The 20,743-nt window shown below is 37.6% G+C and overlaps 1 protein-coding gene across 11 annotated transcripts in view; it reads left to right on the top strand.

The window, feature by feature from the left end:
- Positions 1 to 20,743, top strand: part of BCAS3 (BCAS3 microtubule associated cell migration factor) — a 479,435-nt gene that overhangs the window by 121,666 nt on the left and 337,026 nt on the right. For all 11 annotated transcript variants that reach the window (XM_079796989.1, XM_079796987.1, XM_079796983.1 and 8 more), the window contains exon 14: positions 16,721 to 16,854. In XM_079796989.1, coding sequence (XP_079653115.1) covers positions 16,721 to 16,854 — 134 coding nt within the window. The remainder of the gene's footprint in view (positions 1 to 16,720; positions 16,855 to 20,743) is intronic.

The following is a 20,743-nucleotide window of genomic DNA, read 5'->3' as shown; positions in this document are numbered from 1 at the left end:
TCTGTCTCTGTCTCTGTCTCTGTCTCTGTCTCTGTCTCTGTCTCTCTCTGTTTCCCTCTCTTTTCCTTTTTCTCTCTCTTCCCCTCTCCCTTTCCCACTCTAAAAACAATAAACATATCATTGGGTGAGGATTAAAAAAAAAAAAATCCCCAATGGTCTCAAAAGTGTATTCTCCAGCTACTTCAAACTAAGTTCTAATTAAAGTTCACTTCTTACATTTTGTCATATCTCTTTGGGTCCTTTTAATCCAACATATAACTTCCACCTTTTCTTTTTTTGCAGTGCCCAGACCAGTTATCTTATGCAAATTCTGTACTTGTCATATTTTTTTCATTATAATAATGTTTTCCTTATTCCCTAAAGAGGCTTTTAAATAACATTTAGGCTAAGGATTTTTCTTTTTAAACATCTTAAGTATTACTGTCTACATCATTTCATCCCAACAAGAGACATATATTAGTAGTATCAGGTTGTCTTGCAATTTATGATACTGTGTTTGATCACATGGAGAAGTTAGTGACCCATCAAATGTCTGCATATTGGAGAGAGGTTTCTCTTGTGGAGATTAGCAAGTAATCTGCAGAGTGTTATTTTGGCCTCATTTCTGAAACAACTTTTTACTTAATAGTTTTGTTACATTGAAGGCTATATTATAATCGTGGTTTTTCTGATTGTATTGTGTTTTCTGCATTGATTATCTGCTATTCTTCTATCAAAATTTTTTTTCTTTCATCAACCAGTAATGAACCACAGTTATCCTGTATGTAAAAGGCAGAGATTAAATGCTTAATTCTTAACAATTTTCATTGTTAGAAATTGGTTTAATACTTCCAGTGGTGGAATTCTACTCCAGTGGAATTAATTTTAAAATACTTTGTTCATAAATAAAATTGTTCTCTTGCTTTCAGAGCTGAAATAGTCTTCATAAATTTACAGTCCTTTTAGATCTTATTTCTTTGGTTGATGTGTCTGAAGAGACTGCCATTTTATCTTATTCTGCAGAAATGATCCTATTAGTTAAACTTGATGTAAAGATCCATCTTTCCCTTCTTCTCAAATAAAGAATGATGGTAAGCAGATAATATAGAGTACTTTGAATAATCTTTCTTCTAATATCTTAATTAGTCATTTTTGATAGAGAGGAAGATTTTTGTAGTGATTGTTGATCAGTAGGATTGATTTAATTAATGAAGACAATGATTTATTGAAGTGCTCTGAATGTTGTGGGAATTAAGTTAAATTTGAAGAAAGAGCCTGGAAGTTCTGTTCCTTATAGCACTCCACTTGGAGTAACCAGTATGACTCATTTTGATAGGCCATCTGTTATGTCAGATCTCCTTTGTATTAACGTATATTTCACATTACCCTACTCAGAATGCTTCAGACACTGGAAGCTGTATTTTTTCCTATCTATAACTTTCTTTTATAATAAGAACATATTATATAACATAAAGAATGTAGTTATCCCTATCATTGTCTAGCAATTAATTCTAGAAAACTATTGTTTCTTTTCTATGGTTTCATAACTTTGATCTACATTTGCCTTTGAATTCTGTTTGAACTCCCCAATTTGTATTTTTATGATAAGATTTAAAATTTTTATATTTATACCTACTTTTTTTGCATTTATGGATCATATAGTAATCATTTCTTTAAATATTTGTTTACCTAGTTAGCCTATGAGTTCCAGTTTACATTTGGATTCACTCTTGGTTTATATTCTGTGGGTTTTGACAAATATGTAGTGACATATATCCACCAGTATAATACTACACCGTATAGTTTCACTCCCCTAAAAATCCCCTTTGCTCTGCTTGTTCATTCCTCCCTCCTTTGAACCCCGACAACCACTGATTTTTCCGGTTTCCATACTTTCGGTTTTTGCAGAATGCCATATGTTGGAGTCTTACAGTAGGTAGCCATTTCAGATTGCCTTCTTTTACTTACTAATATGCACTTCCTCCATCTCTTTTAATGCCTCGATTGCACATTTCTTTTTATGTTATTCTCTAAATATTTTTTATGGTTCAAAATTATGGCAAAGCCTATATTTTAACATATGAACAAAAATCATATATTTCAAGTATTTTACTTTGTCTTTTAAAAATTATTAGTCTTTGAAAGAGGTTTATATGCTTCACCATGTTGTTAAAGAGTTCATTGCACAAAATATGTTTGAGTCCATGCATGATTTTCAACTAACACATTAGAAACGAACTCTTTCTTTTAACTGGAGACTCCATTCACATTGCCTGGCTCAGTCATGGTGATTCAGAGAGAGTCACCACCCATGGAGTTTTGCTGGTGTGATAGGGACTTAAGGAAGGAGAGTCCTTTTTGGAGTTAGGAGAGCCTGCTAGGAGATGAGATGAATTCTAACTTGGTCTTTGATTATTGGGCAACATTCTTCAAGGGGAATTCAGTTCTAAACTGGAACCTAAAAGATAATTAGCTAGGAAATAATGATTCAGTGCCTGGCATATAACGAAATATTAGTTGAGTGAAAGAGGCAAGAAAAATATTGCACGTTCAACATAGATTGTGAAGCAGAATCTATACCATGGACTGATCAATTTCTTATGTGGTAGAGATATTTCAATGCATCGTCATTTCTGCAACATTTTATAAATGCTTTGTGCCTATTTAAATATTTGAATTAAATGGAGGGTTCATAACTCAGCAACCACTCACAAAATTGGTCTGCAAAATATAGATGCTGGTAGGCAGAGATTTCATACATTTGCTTACAATTTATCTTGGTTATTTACTGTTCAGCTCTTAATATTTTTACTATTCAGAATATGACTGATATTGCTTGAGTATGGCACAAGTGTATATATAAAATATTTAATTCTCAATGATTTGAAAGGCTTGTTTGTTTGTGTGAGTGTTTTTTTGTTTTTTTTTTCTTAAAGCTGGTCGGCAGCCTACCAGAGAATGGCTATGGCTGCCAACTATACAGCTCCTAACGTTAGGTGACATTTTATTTGTCAAGTTTCTGTATCATGTTTCTTGTTTTATCCAACCCTCCTAGATTAAGATAGAAATACATACATATGAATTATTTGAGTTAAGAAGCTGCATTGCCATTTGTAAATGCATGGATACCTTAGTAGATGTTATTTATTCCATTTAACTATTTATGTTACAGTTTAAAAAATATTTTTGGGAGATCAAATGATGAATTTTCTATCAACCTTTATATAATTCCTTCTCTGTAAATTTACTTATGTTATAAAATGAGGCAGTTTTCTGTTCTCTGGCTGAATTATTTTTGTTAGCTTCTGAACATTTATTAATTGGTATTTTGTACACATAAGTACTGTATGAAGTGGTCCTTCACACAGTACTTACCATTTTTTATTTAAATTGGCCTTTTTCAAAATATAACTTGTAGATCCTCCAATAACAACCTCCAGTTTTTCTTTACATATATCATACATATTATTAATTTTTTTCATACTTATAAATTTATACCAATAAGTTTTAACTCTTTTAATAATAGTCTATTTGGTTAAAGGTTTTTTTCATAGGGACTGTAGTGTGGGCAATAATAACCGTAGTGTTTATAAGTTTAGGGAAATTAAAACAAAAAACATCGTTTTTTTAAAAAACAACAACATTTTTTTAGATTTTTATTTTTTTATATATTTAATTGATTTTTACAGAGAGGAAGGGAGAGGGATAGAGAGTTAGAAACATCGATGAGAGAGAAACATCGATCAGCTGCCTCCTGCACACCCCCTACTGGGGATGTGCCCGCAACCAAGGTACATGCCCTTGACCGGAATCGAACCTGGGACCCTTCAGTCCACAAGCCGATGCTCTATCCACTGAGCCCAACCGGTTTCGGCCCAGATTGATTTTTTTTAAACCTAATCTTTCTCTAATCTTTACCCGTATTATACTAGGAATAGAAATAAATTTCTTAGTTTCTTTTTTTTAGAAAAGCATATTTTTAGATGACAGAACTATTAAAATGTCCTGGACATCAGAATTCAAGAATAAACCAGACCTGTTGTCCACATTAAAAGCAATGTAATATGTACATGATGGAATAACTCTAAAAGTGAATTAAGGGGAAAAAGTAGGTTGTGTGAGTCAGTGGCATGAGGTTCAATCTTATATGGGACCACTCAGAAAAGAAATTAAGGGATGCCATTAAATAGAGCTGTGCAACTTTTAGTTCAGCAGCTGCATTCAGTTTGTTTTTCTATTTCTCCTTCCCATTCTTGTTTATTAGCTGTGACTCTGAGTCCTGAATTAAAACACACATTTTAATGGCAACATTTATGATTTGGTTGGAAGTGCCAGGAAGGCCTCCAAGTTTAGATCTGGGCAGCTTCAATATGGGTGGTGTAAGTTCCTTTCAATTATTTAGATACACAGTGAATACCAATTTCTAGGGAACTTTTAGAATAAAATTGATACACTTTTTTTAAAGCAGTTTTAGGTTCCAGCAAACAAGTGGAAAGTACAGAAAAGTCTCTCTCTCACACACACATAACCTCCTATACTACCAAAATGCCACACCACAGGGGTAGTTTTGTTATAATCATAAATCTATATCGATACATCATTATCAATCAAAGTCTTTAGTTTACATTAAGGTTCACTGTTGGTGGTTTTACGTTTTGTGGGTTTTGACATATTAATATTGATATGTATCCACCTTTGCAGATATAGAATAGTTTGACTACCCTAAATTTTTTTTTAATTCAAATTTGGGACTTCTTAGTTACTGTTTATTTTCTTTTCCTTTTTTTCAGTCATTATTTTTTAAAACATTCTTTCTGCTTCTTGTTTTCCTCTTCTTTCCTTTGGAACTCCATGATTCATAGATTCATCTCCTTGATGGTATCCCACAGGTCTCAGAGGCTCTGTTAATATTTCTTCGTTCTTTTCAAAATACTATCCCTTCCTTCCTTCCTTCCTTCCTTCCTTCCTTCCTTCCTTCCTTCCTTCCTTCCTTCCTTCCTTTCTTTCTTTCGTATTTTAATTTCTGCTTGTTTTTATTATTTTTTGGGGGGTGGGGGTATAACTTTTTATTTATTTATTATTAAGGTATTATATTTGTACATATCTTACCATTGCCCCGATATCCTTCCTTTCTTGAATTCTTTTTGTACTTTTATCAATAAAGTACACACTTTTGTGGGTTATTTTTGGGTTTTCTGATGAAGATGACCTCTTTTAGCTATTTTCTGTCTGGGAATATCTGTATTTTTTGCCCATAGTTTTGATAAGTATTTCAACTAGAGATGATATTTTAGTTTGACTCTCCCCCCCCCCCCCCCCCCCCCCCCCCCCCCCCCCCCCCGCCAACAACTGTCAGCTGTCTTTCTTTGTTCACAGCTTTTGGCATTATTAACCTAATCCTCTTGATTGCTTGCATACAGAATTGCATTTTTTGGGGGGGCAGAATTCTAATCTGTGGTGTTAGCTCAAATGGAGCCTTTGGAAGTTTTTCTAAAGGTCGATGCCTTCTCCTTACCCTCACCTATTGTGGATTGCTCTCTTTCCGGCTGTTTTGTCTGAGGTGAGAGCAGCTGCTTCTATTTAGGTGTTTTTATACAGAACTTTCAAATAGATTTTTTAAGTGCTTTGATTTTTGTTGTTTATCAGTTTGTTTTTGTCATAGGGCAAGAACAACAGCTTCTTTTGATTTTACAAATTCAGTCCAAAAGCCTCTGCGCTGGTCATTCAAGTGTGTAAAATGTTCTCTAGGACACTGGTTTATACCACAACCTTTGTACATGTATTAGTCAGCTTGGGCTGCCATAACAAAACACTGTAGACTTGATGGCTTAAACAACAGAAATTTATTTTCGGACAGTTCAAGATCAAGGTTCAGATGATTTGGTTTCTAGCAAATGGCCACCACTGGCTCTGAGCTTGCATAGCCTTTCCTCGGTGCAAGGGAGCAGGGAGAAAGAAAGAGGTGGCTCTCTTCCTGTAAGATGCTAATGCTATCAGGTCAGAGCCTCTCCATTGTGACCTGATATATAGACACTTAATTATTTCCTAGGAGCCCTCATCTCCATGTATTGCCACACTGGGTTTTTAGAGTTTCAATATATGAATTTTGGAGCTACACAAACATTCAATCCATAATAGTACTTTTGAGAATCATTGTTACTCTTAGTTTTTAAAACATCTTATTTGACCACAGCCCAATTCTAGGTTATTCTGTTTAGCTGTGATTGTTGCAGCATACTTAATTCCACTTTAAGGTATTCAGTTATTTTGTAAGATATTAAATGTTAATGATACTTCTGTCTTTAAACAACTTCCTTATTGCTCTGAGTGTATTGTCTGAAAGCCTGGTACAAGTGACTGATGGCTTCAACCAGGTCTACATTTTTCCTCCAACATTTATCTATAATAGATATTTCTCAGCTGCTTAAACATGTTACATCAATTTCCCTCTGCCTAGAATCCTTTTTGACCTGGCTAACTCTTATTTACCACTTGAGTCCCATTTTTAAATATTATTTTAGGAAGACTTACCTGACCCTACATAAAATGTTATTCTCCCCCCGTCCCTGCTGCCCCCACTTCACGTTGCCACTTCATTGAGCAAGTTACTTTATCTGCTTGGATCACTCCTAGTACTTTAAATTCCTCATTAGTAAAATGAGGATCAATATACTGAGACCTCAATAAATATTAACTGTTTCCTTCATTATTATTAATCCTCTCATCCTAGTTTTTTATTTATTTACTAGAGGCCCGATGCATGAAAATTTGTGCAAGAGTAGGCCTTCCTTCCCCTGGCTGCTGGCACCGGCTTCCCTCCGGCACCTGGGACCCACGTTTCCCTCCGGCCCCACCGGCAGGCACCCGGGACCTGGGTGGCTTCCCTCCAGCCCTGGATTCATCCAGAAGGATGCCCGATCTAATTAGCATATTACCCTTTATTATTATAGAGACCCCTCAAAAATATCTTTTTGAAATATTTTCTGCTAGAGATGAGCTTTTATTTTGTCCCTGAGGTTTTTTTACTCTGACAATTTTCACGAGTTGATAGTGAGTAAGTATATCTCTCTATATAAAAGCCTAATATGGTAATTGTCCCTCTGACAGTTCGACCATTCTGCCAGTCGCTATGAAGCGCACTGACCACCAGGCAGCAGGTGCTCTGGCCGGTAGGTTGGCTTGCTACTGGGTTCTGGCTGATTGGGACTGGGTGAGACGGGCCAGACATGCCCTGGACACTTCCTGCGGTCCTTCCCCGGCCCCGATTGTGCACTGGTGGGGTCCCTCAGCCTGGTCAGCACCCTCTCGAAATCTGGGACCCCTCGGGGGATGTTGGAGAGCTGGATTCGGCACCAATCCCTGCAGGCCAGGCCGAGGGACCCCACCAGTGCATGAATCCGTGCACCGGGCCTCTAGTATTGAATAATTACATTAATTAATTGTTTCTTTCCCTATTGTTATAATCATGGAGATACTATGGCAGGGCAGAGATAAAGCATTAATGCAATGTAATTAGTCATTTGTTGAGTAAAACCAATTTATATCTAATTGTGGTCCCAGTAAGAATTATCTTCCTCCCTAAATTGTGGGAGTGATCTATCTTGTAGAAGCTACATTATATTTATGTAACTAAATTCACTAGATTGGCATATTACTAATTATATTGCCTTTGACATAAAATAAAATAAGTATTCTTTATTAATTAAATTAGATATTAGAAGCATATGAAAGACATTCTCAACTCTGCAGTAAGCCTGACATTTCTGAAACAGACCTGCTGTCTTTAATTTGGTAAATAATTGATCTGCTGTCCAGAAGCATTATTTCTGCCAGCTGAGTAGCTGAGAGCTGTGAATTGCAACACATCTACATTTTAAATAATTACCTTTTCTTGGCAGGGAAGTTGTTGTTCCATCCATTAATAAGACAAAAATGAATGTTGAGTGTCTAGTAAAATAGATTAAACATGGACCCCTTTGGGTGTGTGACTGTATCTTTAAGAGACTTTACATTTTTCTGGTTACGTAAATGCTGTATATTGAAAGGTGATGGTGGTCCTGGATTATTCAGTAGGAAAGTTTAAGTTGAAGATATTTTTATGCACAGAGTTCTCTCCCTACCCGCCCCCCTTCCCATTGATCACAGCAGGTGGTCAGGTGGTCTTGATTTTTGTGAATATCTAAAATGCTTCACAGATTAACAGAATTATGTGGCTTCAGATTTTCCCTCTAACAGTTCTGGTGTATCACTGCCAGTCACACTGTGTCAGTCACACTGCAAAGGCAGCTTGAAGAGCTTATTGCTTTTTCTCCCCCCGAAGAAGGGGGTGTTTCTTTAGGTCTGTAGTTACTCTCTTGTTTTGTCATCTTGTAAACTGCTGGATATGATGTGTCTTACTTGTGCAGTGAATTAGCCCCTTAGGGATTTCTTTTCTTTGCTCTATGTTCACTGTTGGACTAGACCTGTATGAGAGTCAGAGGGAACCTTGCAGGTTTGACTCATCAAGTCTGGGGCCCACTGTACTTTAGGGTCCCCCCAAAATGATTCATCCCTTTTAAGAGCAAAAAAGTATATAAACTTTTGGGTTACAGGAATGCTTTAATATACAATTAAAACAAACAACTGTAGTCATAAAATGTAATTTTAAATAACTTTTCATGGAATAGGGGTCCTGTGAAGAAAAAAAAAAATGTCCAGGGCTCATGAAAGTCCTAAGGCAACCCTGGTCCTGGGTGTCCATCAGTAAGGAGGTTCCCTCCTTCCTCCCATCCCTCACTGCCCAGTACTCATAGTTAATTTAGCAAAGGTGCTCAATTAAAGCTGAAGGAACTAATGAAAGCTGTGAGTGACTTGCTATATACAAATGTGAAGTAGACACATATACCTATAACACCATAACTGATCACCAAGAAAATACAGCATATTAAAACTCTGAGAAATGACCAAATACTCACTGAAATGATTACAATTTAAAAAGACCAACAATACAATATTGATGAGATTATGGAGCTTATGTTACATGCCGCTTTGGAGAAACATTTTTGCAGTATCTTGTGAAGTTAAACATACATATGATGCATCAATTCCACTTTATTTTACCTACGAGAAGAAAAACAAACGTCCACACAGAGGCTTGTACTTAAATCTTCATAGGGGTTTCATTCACAATAGCCCAAAACTGGAAATAATTGCTGAATGGATATATAAACTTTCATGTATCCGTATAATGGAACTGCGCAGTAATATAAATCAATGAATGGGCTCCTGCTACCCGCAGCAGATAGGGCTAGCAAAATTTTGTGTGATTACATTTACATGAATTCTAAAGCAGGCAATATCCTATCTAATAATAGACAAATATGCAAATTGACCATACCTCCGAAACGCCCGCAAGCCACGCCCACCATCCAATCAGAGCAAGTATGCAAATTAACCCAAACCAAGATGGCTACAGCCACAGAGAGCAAGGTTTCCTAGGTAACAGAGGAAGCCAAGCTTTCCGCCAGCCGTTGCAGGCCTAAGCCTCCACTCAAGCTACAAAGTTTCAATTATAGAAGATAAACAAATTCAAACAAATGGCGGCAGAATGGAGCTTGAGAGAGCAGGCCAGGGTTGCCGGCGGCAACAGGAGAAGCAAAGCTTTCCGTACACCCTGGCCGGCAACAAAGGGAAGTAAAGCTTTCCGTACACCGCTTAAGGCAACAAAGTTTCAATTATAACCCCAACACAAATGGCTACCGGCCTCGGAGGGACCCCCAGGCTTGGCTCCACTTCAGGCTACAAAGTTTCAATTGTAGAAGGAAAATAAATTCCAGATACCAGGGCCTCCGCTTGCGTTGCCAGGGGGCGTGGCCCGCCTGCAAACCACCACAGGCCCCTCCCTCAGGCCGCCCCACGCCCCAAGGGAACCCCACCCTGATCAGGGACACCCTTCAGGGCAAACCAGCTGGCCCCCACCCCTGTACCAGGCCTCTATCCTATCTAATAAAAGATTACTATGCAGATTGATCATCACTGCAATACACAATATAGCTGCCCCCACGTGGTCAAAGATCCTGCCCCCATATGGACACAAGATGGCCACTACAAGATGGCCAGCAGGAGAGGGCAGTTGGGAGGCACCTGGCCTACAAGGGAGGGCAGTTGAGAGGGACCAGGCCTGCAAGGGAGGGCAGTTGGAGGTGATCAACCCTGCAGGAGAGGGCAGTTAGGGGTAACCAGGCCGGCAGACGAGGGAAGTTGGGGGCAAACAGGCTGGCAGCAGAGTGGTTAGGGGGTGATCAGGCTGGCAGGCAGAAGCGGTTAGGGGCAATCAGGAAGTCAGGCAGGCAAGCAGTTGGGAGCCAGCAGTCCTGGATTGTGAGAGGGATGTCCGACTGCCCGTTTAGGCCCGAGCCTAAACGGGCAGTCGGACATCCCTTGAGGGGTCCCAGATTGGAGAGGGTACAGGCTGGGCTGAGGGACAACCCCCCTCCGTGCACGAATTTCGTGCACCGGGCCTATAGTTGATTCATAATGATAGAATGCCAATCAGTGGTTTCCTGGGGCCATGGAATGGGGAGGGGATGGTCTGCAAGTGGACACAAGGTTATTATTTTCACATGTTCTCTATCTTGATTATAGTGGAGTTTCATAGCTGTACATACTTGTCAGACTCATGAAACTGTTCACTTACCTTGAGTGCATTTATTGTATATAAATGATGGATTAGTAGAGGTTAATAAAGTTTGAAAATATTCTGGCATTTGACAAATATAGTCAACCACTTGGAAAAATAAGATTACATATAGATACATACCACTTTCCTATATGTCTATTGGATGAACAGACTATTGAAAATAATAGAACACTTAATATGAAAACCCATTGGCTATAGCTAAAGATATCTTCAGAACTTAAAAAATTTCTTGATACAAAATGAAAGAATGAAAACACATTAATTATTTAAATAAAGATGTTAGGACATTTAACATTCTCCTAAAAATGAAGGAGGGTGGACTTAAAAAGTTATAAAACAAGTGAGCTAATTGTTGATTTTAGACTTTTCCACATGGAACAAATGAATAAGTGCCATGTCAGAGATTTTGTTGTAACTTATCTTGGTTCTTATGTGTAACTTTTGGAAGGGATCAAATGAATCATGCTGTTTTTTCCTTTGATAGTGTTTATTTCAATGCCTTTAATGGCATTATCAAGCATAAATTTTAGAAAGTCTTAATATATTATGGGCCACAAATGTGGAAGAATACAATGTAGATTAGTAGCATCTTTAAGCAGCTTAAGAACTGTGGTAATATTAATGCTGCCATTAGGGAGACTTTGAGACCATTGCTTTAAGTATTCCTATTCATCTTAAAGGTTTTATTAATCAGACTTTAATAGGCTATGACATTATAGTGGTTTTATGTAATTTGAAGACCTAGTAGATTTTGACGAGTACTAGGATTCTGTTTCTTTACTTTTATGTTTATAAATATGACTAGTAGCTTTAAAAATTGAAATAATTTGGAAGTTTCAATCTCCACAGATATTGATGGGAAAGTATTAAATTTACAAGAATTAATACCAAAACAAAATTATTTTATGAGTGATATAATCTGAAATCCTGTAAAGATTTGTATTTAATCAAGATTATCAGTGTTCATGTCTTTTTTTGGAGGAGAGTGTGAATAGCTGGTAATTTGTCTTCCAGTTCATATGTGTGCATGTGATAAAGAAACGTACAATTAGGTAGGTGTTATAAATAGGATATGGCAAAAAGACATACCTACTCATGTTTCCAAGCTTTTATAGCATATGTCCAGTGGAGGTTTGCTGCTCTTTAATTTTGCCTTTTGGGCTAACCAGCTGACGCCCAGTTGAAAAGACTTATGTTCTTATGAGGCCGCAAAAGCCTTAATGTTCAGTCTCCAGCCTCAGGTTTTGGAGAACGCCATGTACCATCAGCAGCTTCAATTTCCACCCTCTAATGCTAACGCTCATCTATCAAACTTGAGGCTGAGAGTGAGGGAGAGGAAGCTTCCAGATAAACATACAACAGCGCCTAAACAGCTAATCACACTAGGCTTCCGCTTCCAGGCCCTATAATTAGAAGTCCTTCTTTTCCTTGTATTCCCAGATGACGCAAATGCATTTTGTGGCTTGGCACCTCATTTGGGGCGTAGGTTTAGTTTATGGCCAGGCTAGTCTGGTTTAGTCTTCTGATGCTGCATAAATAGTTCTCAAGCCACAGTCTACTCTGTACAAGTTTTTCCTTTTATGTATATCTGCTTTGTAACTTGTTTTCTAGAAGGAAAAAAAAGGCTTGTCATTTCTCCCAGCAGAATGTGTGCAACAGAGGAAATTATAAATTAAAAGAAAGCACATGATTGTGTAGTACTACACAAGCTATTTCTTCCCTTCCTCTCTGCTCTTTCAATTTTTCCTCCATCATTTAAAATTTTGTCAAAAAAATTAAGCTAACTTCTGGATTATGGAAGCCACATTTGTGTGGAGAAGTGGAAAAAGAAAAGTTTAAGATAGGATATACAGAAGATAATAAGTATAAATTTTCAAATGGGTAGTTCTCTAAAAATTTGAATTTGTTTACATAGAAAGATAGATATTAACATCAGTTTGAAAAACAGGAGCATATTGAAAGTGTTCATTTGAATGCTTATTTTGAGTAAAATATTGATCTGTAATTCTAAAAGAAATGAAGTTTATCTTCAGTAGGGGAGTGATATGTTTGTGTTATAAATGCAGCTTCACTATAGTTCCTGTCAGAATGATGTTTCCATTAAATAGGCTGTCATGTGCATAAAATAGCTTTGTTGTGGAAAAGTAGAGTCAAAACCTAGTAGTGGAATTGTGATAATGGAAACAGTATGACTCAGCAAAAAAAATGGGAGTAAAGACATATTGTCCACAAAAGGACAATAAAACATTCATGCCCAATCTTAGCAATTTATTGTTTGTATAACATCAACAATATGGAAAGAATGTAAAATTGTCAATGGCATTATGTCCATAGCTAGGTGCAGGGTGAGAGGCAATCCTAATAAAGAGGGAATATGCTAATTGACTGTCACGCCCTCACAAGATGGTGGCACCCACAGCCACAAGATGGCGGTGTCCAGTCCCCTCAGCCCTGCCTCATCCAGCCTCAGTCCCCTAGTCCCCTCAGCCCCGCCTCATCCAGCCTCAGTCCCCCAGTCCCCTTAGCCCCGCAGGGGAAGGCAGTTGGGGGCAATTGGGCTGGCAGGGGAGGGCAGTTGGGGACGATCATGCCGGCAGGGGAGCAGTTAGGCATCAATCAGGTTGGCAGGGGAGCGGTTAGGGGGCAATCAGGCAGGCAGGCAAGTGGTTAGGAGCCAGCAGTCCTGGGATTGGGCCTAAATTGGCAGTCGGACATCCCCTGAGGGGTCCCAATTTGGAAGAGGGTGCAGGCTGGGCTGAGGGACACCCCTCCCCCCCAGCCCCGTGCACGAATTTCATGCACCGGGCCTCTAGTATTATATAACTGGTTATAGATTTGGATAGATTTCAATAAATAACAGTGCATCAGCATCTAGTATGTTATTTTTATTTTTTATTTTTTTTAGTATGTTATTTTTAAATCTAATGTAGTGAGTAGGCCTATACCATATATTAGCCAAGTAAATAGCAAACTCAAATATACTTCACCTTTCCATTTAAATGCCTACCGTATCTTTCCACAGGTGCTTAATATTCTTTCACATCTTTTCTTTCAACAAGGAAAAGTTTTAACAGTAAAGAAATGTAATAACATCTCTGGTAAAGCAGAATAAGCTAATAAACCACTTTTCCCATAGAAAAATATAAATTCTGGACAAAATATAGACTAGTACAAATTTAGCTATATGTTTATTATAATCCCTGAAACAAGAAAAAATTAAAATAAAGAGATTTATCCAAATGGTCAATAGGTAAATTAAAATTGGATATTATAAATAACAAAATTATCCAAAAAGGGAAGGAAAAGCAGATAAACAGAGACACTCATAAAAATAGTAAAAAATTATAAAATGGTAGATATAAATTCAACCCTACAAATAACCTATATGTGTATGAACTTACAAGCACAATTAAAAGTCAGGGATTGAATTAAAACAACAAAACACCAAAACTAGACCCCAATTGTTATCTAAAACAAAGTCATTTTACGTAGTTATATTATAAAAGTAAAAGAATGAGAAAATATTTATCATGCATACACCAGTCAAAATAAAGTTGTAGTGCTGGTATCAAAATCAGAAAAAGTAGACCTCAGAACAATGGAAATAACAGGATTAAAATGGGACATTTTCATAAGAGAGGTAATTGAACAAGAAGTTATAGCGATCCTAAATATGTATAAACCTAAAAATAAAAGCTCTAAAATTAAGGGACTTTGTATGTGTAACTGAGAAGTAACCCCAGCGTATCCACAGATACACTTGGAGATGTTAATTTCTACTCAGTAATAGAATAGGAAAGCAGACAATCAACCAGTAAGTATATTGAAGATCCAAACAACATTATCAATTAACTTGAATAAATTGGTGTTTATTGAACTTTCTAGGTCAAGCATGTCAAACCCAAAGGCTAACACGGGCCAAATAAACAAGGTTTAAGTTTATGTGGGCCACACAAAAAAACAAAAGCTTCAAATTTCATAGAAACGTAGGTTTATTTTGATAGACACATGTTGAATACAAAGGGCTGAAATGAGTTAATTTCTTGTCACAATGGGATTAAACTAGAGGTTAATATGTGAAAATACCTGGAAAATACCCAAATAATGGTTAACTAAACAACATATCCTATATTCCTATATAATAAAAGGCTAATATGCAAATCGACCGAACAGCGGAGCCAAAGGTCGCTAACACGCGCACTGACACAAGGGCTGGAGCTGCCCCCGGTGGTCAGTGCGCTCCCACAGTGGGTGCACTGCTCAGCCAGAAGCTAGGCTCATCGCTGGTGAGCACAGCTCTGCGGCAGTGCTACGGATGTCTGACTGCCAGCTTAGGCCTGCTCCTCGTGGGCCTAAGCCAGCAGTCGGACATCCTCTGAGGGCTCCCAGACTGCAAGAGAGTGCAGGCCAGGCTGAGGGACCCCTGCTCCCCGTCGAGTGCATGAATTTTGTGCACTGGGCCTCTAGTCTTTAAATATCCTATGTTTTCTATACCTCAAGAAAATATTTGTAACAATGTAAAAGAAAATGCAGCATATCCAAGTTTATGGACTTTAAAGCAGGCTTACAGGAAAATTTATATCAATGAATGCTTACTCCTGAAATAGTAATCCACCTTAAGTTTCCACCTTAAGAAACTTGAGATAAAAATGAGCAAATAAACTAAAGCAAGGGAAATAGTAGCAGGAGATAGTAATAGCAGAAAGAAGATAGTAGGAGGAATCCTTGAAATCAATATGTTTCCTTGAAAATATTTAACCAGACTGACCAAGAAAGAAAAAACAGAAAAGACACAAGTTGTTAATAATCTGAATGAAAAAGTGGCCATTACTAAAGACAGACCCTACAGATATTGACGGCCCTTTCCTTGAGGTACAGAAAGTAATTTACCCAATAAGTAAATTAAAATATATAAAGTATATACAACTTTAACAAAATTTAAATAAAAATGATTTAAAAGTCTTCCAACATTGTAAAAATTCTCAACAAATTATGAGTAGAAAAGAATGTCCCTAAGTTGATAAAGGACATTAATAAAAAAACCTAAACTAGCATCGTGCTTAAAGATTGAATGCTTTCTCCTAAAACTGGAAACAACACCTGAATATTGCTTCTCACCACACCTGTTTACCCCAGAAAATGTAGTAAGTGAGGAGAGAGAAAGAAAAGGCAAGGAGTTTGGAAAAAATGAAGTCAAATTATGTCCATTCACATGCTGCATGATTGTGTGTAAAGAAAATTCCATGTAATCAATATAAAAACTTCTAGACCTAGCAGAATATACAGTGAGTATGAAAAAGGTATAAACTTAGAAACAGATAAAATAGAATTGTACTTTTATGGTGATGAGAAGAAAAAAAAAAGAACCTGAAAAAAATGCATTTTTAGAGGAAGATGTACACAAATATGGTCAGTTGACCTTTGACATGTTGACAATAGATAACAAAGGATAAAGAATTCAGTCTCTTCAAGAAATCTTGCACATCATTTGCAAAACAATTGTACATTGTTTGCAAAAAGTTAATTTGTCTGCTATCTCACACTTTGTACAAAAATTAACTCCAAATGGATGATAGACCTAAATGTAAAATAAAAAACTATGGAATTTTGACGAGAAGACATAAAAAACTTTTGTGATACTGCAGGCAGTTCAATAAATATTATGCCAGGGAAGAGACAAGTTTTAAACGCGTGAATTAAGTAGGGTATTAGTAGTTGTTTTAGTAGATAAATTGGAGCTTAAAATTCAGGTTTGAGAAATGGCAAAAGGTGGGAGTAGGTTCCAATCATTTTCACATTCAGTTGATTAAATTTCCTATTTTAAAATGCTTGTGAACGCTCTAAATTCATACATATAAAACTTTTCTGCTAGTTGTGTGGTAACATGATAAAACAAGTATTCTCATCATTGTATATGACATGGCCTTAAGGTTTTTTAATCATATATCACTGGTAATTTTTTTCTTTGATAATATTTTAAAGCATGCTGAGTACTTTGTGAAAATATTTCATCCACATGCATAATCGTTTTTATTTTTACCCTTTTTTTGGTATGTCCTACAGGAATGCTTCTAGTCACAACAGACACCCTTGGCCATGACTTTCATGTCTTCCAAATTCTGACTCATCCTTGGTCCTCATCACAAAGTGCTGTTCATCATCTATACACTCTTCACAGGGGAGAAACTGAAGCCAAAGTAAGTTGTATAATTTTCAGAAGGTTTTTCTTTGTTTAAAATGATGCCTAATCTAGCTGGTTGTTTATATCATATTGGAGCTTAATATTAGTGAGAATATACTTGGTAATAGAATGGTTCAGATAAGAAAAAATATTTATTCTGTTTTGATCCAATAAATACATAAGCAGTAGGTGAACAATTCAATGAATGTTCAAACCCTGTAATTCAATTGATATCCATATTTCCAGGCCTTTTTCTAGGAATTTTGATTCTATGTACATGCACATGTGTACACATAAACAGATATATACATGTAAGCACATGCATATTCACATATATACAAAATAATTGAGTTTTTGGTGTATATGACTATATGGATATTATTCTGTGGATACCGGGGCCAGTTCACTATGGCTAGTTAGAAGCAGTTGTACACTTCTGTCCCCAGCTGGGACTTACATTGATGTGAAATCATCCACAGTGGGAGTGTTTACATCATGGAAATCAGCAAACACTACAAGTCAGAGTAAATCTTTTTACTTAGGGAGCCAGTTTTTAACATTTAACAGCACTTCACTGCGCACACATGCATGAGGGCATGCAAGCACACACACACACACACACACACATGCACACACGTCTATATACTAGTATATACTTTACTGAGCGTTTGTATTAGGCATTATGCTAAGGGAAGGTTTACATTTCTTGTATCAATATCTATAATAATAAAAGGGTAATATGCTAATTAGACCAGTTCCTGACGAAGCCGGGGCTGGAGGGAAGCCAGCCTGGGTCCCGAGTGCCTGTGGGCGACTGGAAGGAAGCAGCCCGGTTCCCGGGTGCCGGAGGGAAGCCAGTGCCGGCAGCTGGGGGAAGAAAGGCCTACTCTTGCACGAATTTTTGTACATCGGGCCTCTAGTAATAAGATAATGAACTATTTGATGAGGGATTTTTTTTTTTCTCTACTGAAGAATTCAGTTTTATAATGTTAGAATTTAGACTTATTATGGTGATCATTTTGCAATACATACACACACACACACACACACACACACACACACACACACACATATAAATAAAATCATTATGTTGTATATCTGAAACTAAAATAATGGTGATTGTCAGTTATACCTCTTTCGGGAAAAAAGTTAGAATTTTAAGACTCATTATGTTGAATGCACCTAGGCAATAATGGTCCGTGGTTTTAGCTGATATCTTAACATTACCAAAGGGGAGCATCCGTTATTATGTGTTTCCCCATATGACACAATAGGATGTATAAGGCATCATCTATGAATATAGTTCTACCCAGCATGCTGTATTAAGCTTAATTCTAATTCAGCCCCTAGAAATAATTAGCAAAATATAGAGGTTGAGGAACCAGTTAAATAATATCATGAGAATCCGATTAGCCAACTCTAAAATGTGGGAAGTTCTTTTTTAAAAAAATTATTTATTTTTAAAGGGAGAGCAAGAGAGAGATAGAAACATCAATGATGAGAGAGAATCATTGATCGGCTGCCTCCTGCTCGCCTCCCACTGGGGATTGAGCTCCCAACCCCTGTGTGTGCCTTTGGCCAGAATCGAATCTGGGACCCTTCAGTCCGCAGGCTGACGCTTTATCCACTGAGCCAAACCAGCTAGGGCAAAAATGTGGGAAGTTCTTGGATTACAAGTGTGACCTGCTTTTACAACAGATAATTGTCATGGTAAAATAAAAGTGGGAGCATGACTGGGCTTAAAAGTAATTTTAGAGAATATTATCTAAGTACAAAGTGTGGACCTTGTTTGAATCTATTTCATACAAATTAAGTATAAAAACTTATATTTCATATGAGTGGTGAGATTTGAACATTTGCCTTAGTAGATATTGTTAATGAATCCAATGTGCCTATTTCCTTGTGATGCATACACAAGTATTTGCAGATGTGTAGAATTAGCTTTAAAATAATCTAGTAGTAGGAGGGTGTTAGATAAAAATGAGGAGAAAATTGGCAATGGTTATATTGATTATAAGAGTCTTAAGAAATATGAACTAAATGCAATGTATGAACTTAGAGCCTGATTGAAACAAAGTGTAAAGAGATATTTTTTAGACAGTTGAGAAAATAGACCTTGAGCTGGGCATTATTATATGATATTAGTTAATTTTGCTGGATCTGCAATTGTAGGTTTTTTTTTAAGTCTTTATCTGTTAGGCATATATCATGAAGCCCTAAAACATTATGATATCTATAATCAATTTTTAAATATTCTGGCAAAACAAAACTAAGAGATAGATTAAACTAGATTTGTAAAGTGTTAATTACTGAAGCTGGTCAATATTGGCGGTTCATTATAGCAATCTATACTTTGTGTATGTTTGGAAAATTCTCTAATAGAAAGTAAAACAATATTTTTCAATGTTCATTTTCAAAAACTTTCCCAGCTATTCTTGGGCATTTTCTAATAGATGTAGTTAAGAGTAACCATATTGAGTTATATAAATAATTTTCTGGAGTTTTTTATTTGAATTGCATTGAAATTACATTTTAATACAGTTTGAAATCATCTTTACAATATAGAAATTTTACATCTAGGAATTATATTTTAAAATTAGTTATTGCTGTGGTATGACAAAGCTATTTATTGTTTTATAGCACATTTTTATCTTTCTCCTTTGCTAGTCTCTATTATACTAAGGTCAAATAGTTTTCAGTAATTTTTTGAATTTTATAAGTAGAACATAATTTTTTGAATATCATAATAGTTTTTTTGTTCAGGTCTATTTTCCTTATTGCATTGGCTAGGAACTGTAAAATAACATGTAACAGTGTAAGTGTTAGCTGTAGTTTTTTTTTAACAATATATTTTTAAAGTTTTTCTCATTATGCTTTATTTATAGCACTAGAAGCCCGGTGCACGAAATTCGTGCACGGCGGGGGGTTGTCCCTCAGCCCAGCCTGTACCCTCTCCAATCTGGGACTCCTGGAGGGATGTCCGACTGCCCGTTTAGGCCCGATCCTGGTGGATCGGGCCTAAACGGGCAGTCGGACATCCCTCTCACAATCCAAGACTGCTGGCTCCCAACTGCTTGCCTGCCTGCCTTCCTGATTGCCCCTAACCGCTTCTGCCTGCCAGCCTGATCACGCCCTAACCACTCTGCTGCCAGCCTGGTTGATGCTTAACTGCTCCTCTGCCAGCCTGGTCACCCCTAACTGCCCTCTCCTGCAGGGTTGATTACCTCCAACTGCCCTCCCTTGCAGGCCGGGTGCCTCCCAACTGCCCTGTCCTGCTGGCCATCTTGTGGTGGCCATCTTGTGTCCACATGGGGGCAGGATCTTTGACCACATGGGGGCAGCTATATTGTGTGTTGCAGTGATGATCAATCTGTATATTACTCTTTTATTAGATAGGATAGAGGCCTGGTGCACGGGTGGGGGCCAGCTGGTTTGCCCTGAAGGGTGTCACAGATAAGGGTGGGGGTTCCCTTGGGGTGTGGGGCGGCCTGAGCGAGGGGCCTGTGGTGGTTTGCAGGCTGGCCACGCCCCCTGGCAACCCAAGGGGAGGCCCTGGTATCTGGAATTTATTTTCCTTCTACAATTGAAACTTTGTAGCCTGGAGTGGAGCCAAGCCTGGGGCTCCGGCAGCCATTTCTATGGCAGTTAATTCACCTTCTACAATTGAAACTTTGTAGCCTTAAGCGGGTGAGCCCGGCCAGGGTGTGCGGAAAGCTTTGCTTCCCCTGTTGCCGCCGGCAACCCTGGCCTGGTCTCTCAAGCTCCATTCTGCCGCCATTTGTTTGAATTTGTTTACCTTCTATAATTGAAACTTTGTAGCTTGAGTGGAGGCTTAGGCCTGCAACGGCTATGGAAAGCTTGGCTTACTCTGTTACCTGGGAAACCTTGCTCACTGTGGCTGTAGC

The sequence above is a fragment of the Cnephaeus nilssonii genome, assembly GCF_951640355.1.
Source record: "Cnephaeus nilssonii genome assembly, chromosome: 19".
In the NCBI taxonomy this organism is placed as follows: domain Eukaryota; kingdom Metazoa; phylum Chordata; class Mammalia; order Chiroptera; family Vespertilionidae; genus Cnephaeus; species Cnephaeus nilssonii.
This window is presented reverse-complemented; position numbering and strand designations above follow the sequence as displayed.